The following is a 2,254-nucleotide window of genomic DNA, read 5'->3' on the forward strand; positions in this document are numbered from 1 at the left end:
TCCATTTAAACACGTGTTAAATCACTCGAATTTCAAAAATTTATATCTCAAGTTCAAAACGGTCAATTGCAAACGAAAAAGGCTCATTTTGTTGCTAATTTTTCAAACTATTCACCATAAAATTTCTAACGAAAACTGTCGAAAAAAAATTCTACGCGACAACAACCTTAAAGAAGAATGGACCCAGCATCCCCGGGAACAAGGTTATCGCGTCATTACATCGCCCTAAAAAAGTGAAACAATGAGGGATCGAATCATTTGGAAATGTACTAAGTGATAGTAAGAATATATTAAACAACGCGCCGTCACATTCCTGTTGGTTCATTATAAAAGGGAAAACATTGAAGTGAAAGTTTTTTTCTAAAATCACGTACTTGAAACATTGTTGCAAATGAATTAGCTTCTACAACAGAGTTGTAAGTCTACAAATGTATAACATAGGTTTCTCATTTTCATTGAGAAATTGAATAGACTAAATAAAAATCTTCAAAACTTCATTGCCCCTTCGATTGTACCCCACGAAAAAAAAATCTTTGTCAATGAAATGAGGTAGTACTGAATCCCTTCATTTGGATAAAATAATTTTTTTACTCGGTGAACTCGATCATTTGATCTTGTCAACTTGAAAAAGTCTTAAGATTTAGTAAAATGCGTTCATCGTCCGATGTCCTGTTTTCTATTTTCGAGTTCTCCTCGACACGGAAATCATTGAGTTGGGTGTTTTATTCAATTAATCATGCGTTAAAGAATGTTATAGATGATTATTCTTGTTTTTATTTCAGATGAGAGAAGCAAATTAGAAGGGTGGCGAGATTGAGATGACAATTGTATCAGGTTAAATCGTAAGTTGTTCTCAATGCGAAGGAGAAAATTGGGCACGATGGGAGCTCCGTATGGACGTCATATCCAAGTGGGCAGATAAAACATAAAATTGGGTGAAATCATCCGGACTTTAAGTAAACGCGCGAAGAAGAGCTACGGAAAAAAATCTTTCTGATAACTGAAGAGTGATATCATTCACAAAAATGGGAAAGTGCTGCAGTAAGAGACAGGACCCTCAACCTCTAGGTAATTATCAAAGTTTATCAAAAGGTTCTCTAGAATTAACGCCCCATAGCTCGAAAGATCTTTATCGAATGCATTAAGGAGTTATTGCCGATATCTTCCCATTTTTCATGTTTTTATGTAAATTCACTTGAAAAAATATATCGTTTTTGGTTTTATTCAATGATTGACTAATTTCTGTAGTCGAGCGTCTATTTTTCAGAATTTTTGGTGAACGTTTCGAAATTTTTGGAAAAGTTTACTGAGAACGATCGGAGATCGCAATAACTCTTTAAAGAAAAATTTTAATCTCCTGAATTTGGCTAGGAATTATAGCCCTTCTATAATTAAAATCAATTTACCGATATTGAATGCTGATTTGATTTTACCTCATCATTTAATTTTTCCCACTCTTGTATACTTTATTGAAGTCCGCATTTTAAATTGATCGATGATATTTATATTCCAGTCTATAACAAAAAAACTGAGGCAGCACTCAGCTCGAAGAGTAATGGCAACTCGATGGATTCACGATATACGGCTGATCCAAATCAGAGTAGAGCTCAGGCGCGGGCAGACATCATACGCCCGAGGCATACACCGCGTAAGATACCACAACCCCTTAAACCAACCTCACCCGTTCTTGCCTCCCCAAGTTTGTATTTTTATTTTTTTCATACTTTTATTTATCCTGTTTATCAATGTTACATATTTTACATTAATTTTAACCGCAAATTCATTATTCTCCGTGTAGTTTTCGCTTGTATCCTATTCTATGTATTTGATAAAGTCCATGCCAAGTTATCCTAAATTTTTTATGAATTTATTGTTTTATAAATTTTATTTGGCAAGGCCAATGTCAAATACAACAACACAGACTGGATAGATTCCAGAGCTTCAGTAATGTCCCATGATTTATGAATCGAAATTAAAAATCATGATCTGCTATAATCGGAAAAACAAGTGCAAAACTACATAATATTCGATGTAATTATTATATTAATTATGAAAGTTTAAACTATAAAACTAACTTCCTACTGATCATTGAATTAGAATGATTTTTGGAAGTATTTAATTTGTTTATTATTTTCGATGAGTTCCAAAAATCAATGTAAATCAAAATTAAAAATGGAGATCACATTACTTCCAGTGACTTTCACTGATTTTGTCAGTGATAATTGACTCAGAGTTTAGAGCGTGCTATTAATTG

At 33.3% G+C, this 2,254-nt stretch overlaps 1 protein-coding gene across 1 annotated transcript in view; it reads left to right on the forward strand.

Moving 5' to 3' along the window:
• Nucleotides 1–2,254, forward strand: part of Src64B (Tyrosine-protein kinase Src64B) — a 14,613-nt gene that overhangs the window by 9,905 nt on the left and 2,454 nt on the right. Inside the window, exons 2-3 of the mRNA XM_011310942.1 lie at nt 783–1,068; nt 1,514–1,847. Coding sequence (XP_011309244.1) covers nt 1,026–1,068; nt 1,514–1,847 — 377 coding nt within the window. The 5' untranslated portion in view covers nt 783–1,025. The remainder of the gene's footprint in view (nt 1–782; nt 1,069–1,513; nt 1,848–2,254) is intronic.

Source organism: Fopius arisanus, unplaced genomic scaffold (genome assembly GCF_000806365.1).
Source record: "Fopius arisanus strain USDA-PBARC FA_bdor unplaced genomic scaffold, ASM80636v1 scaffold00079, whole genome shotgun sequence".
NCBI lineage: Eukaryota > Metazoa > Arthropoda > Insecta > Hymenoptera > Braconidae > Fopius > Fopius arisanus.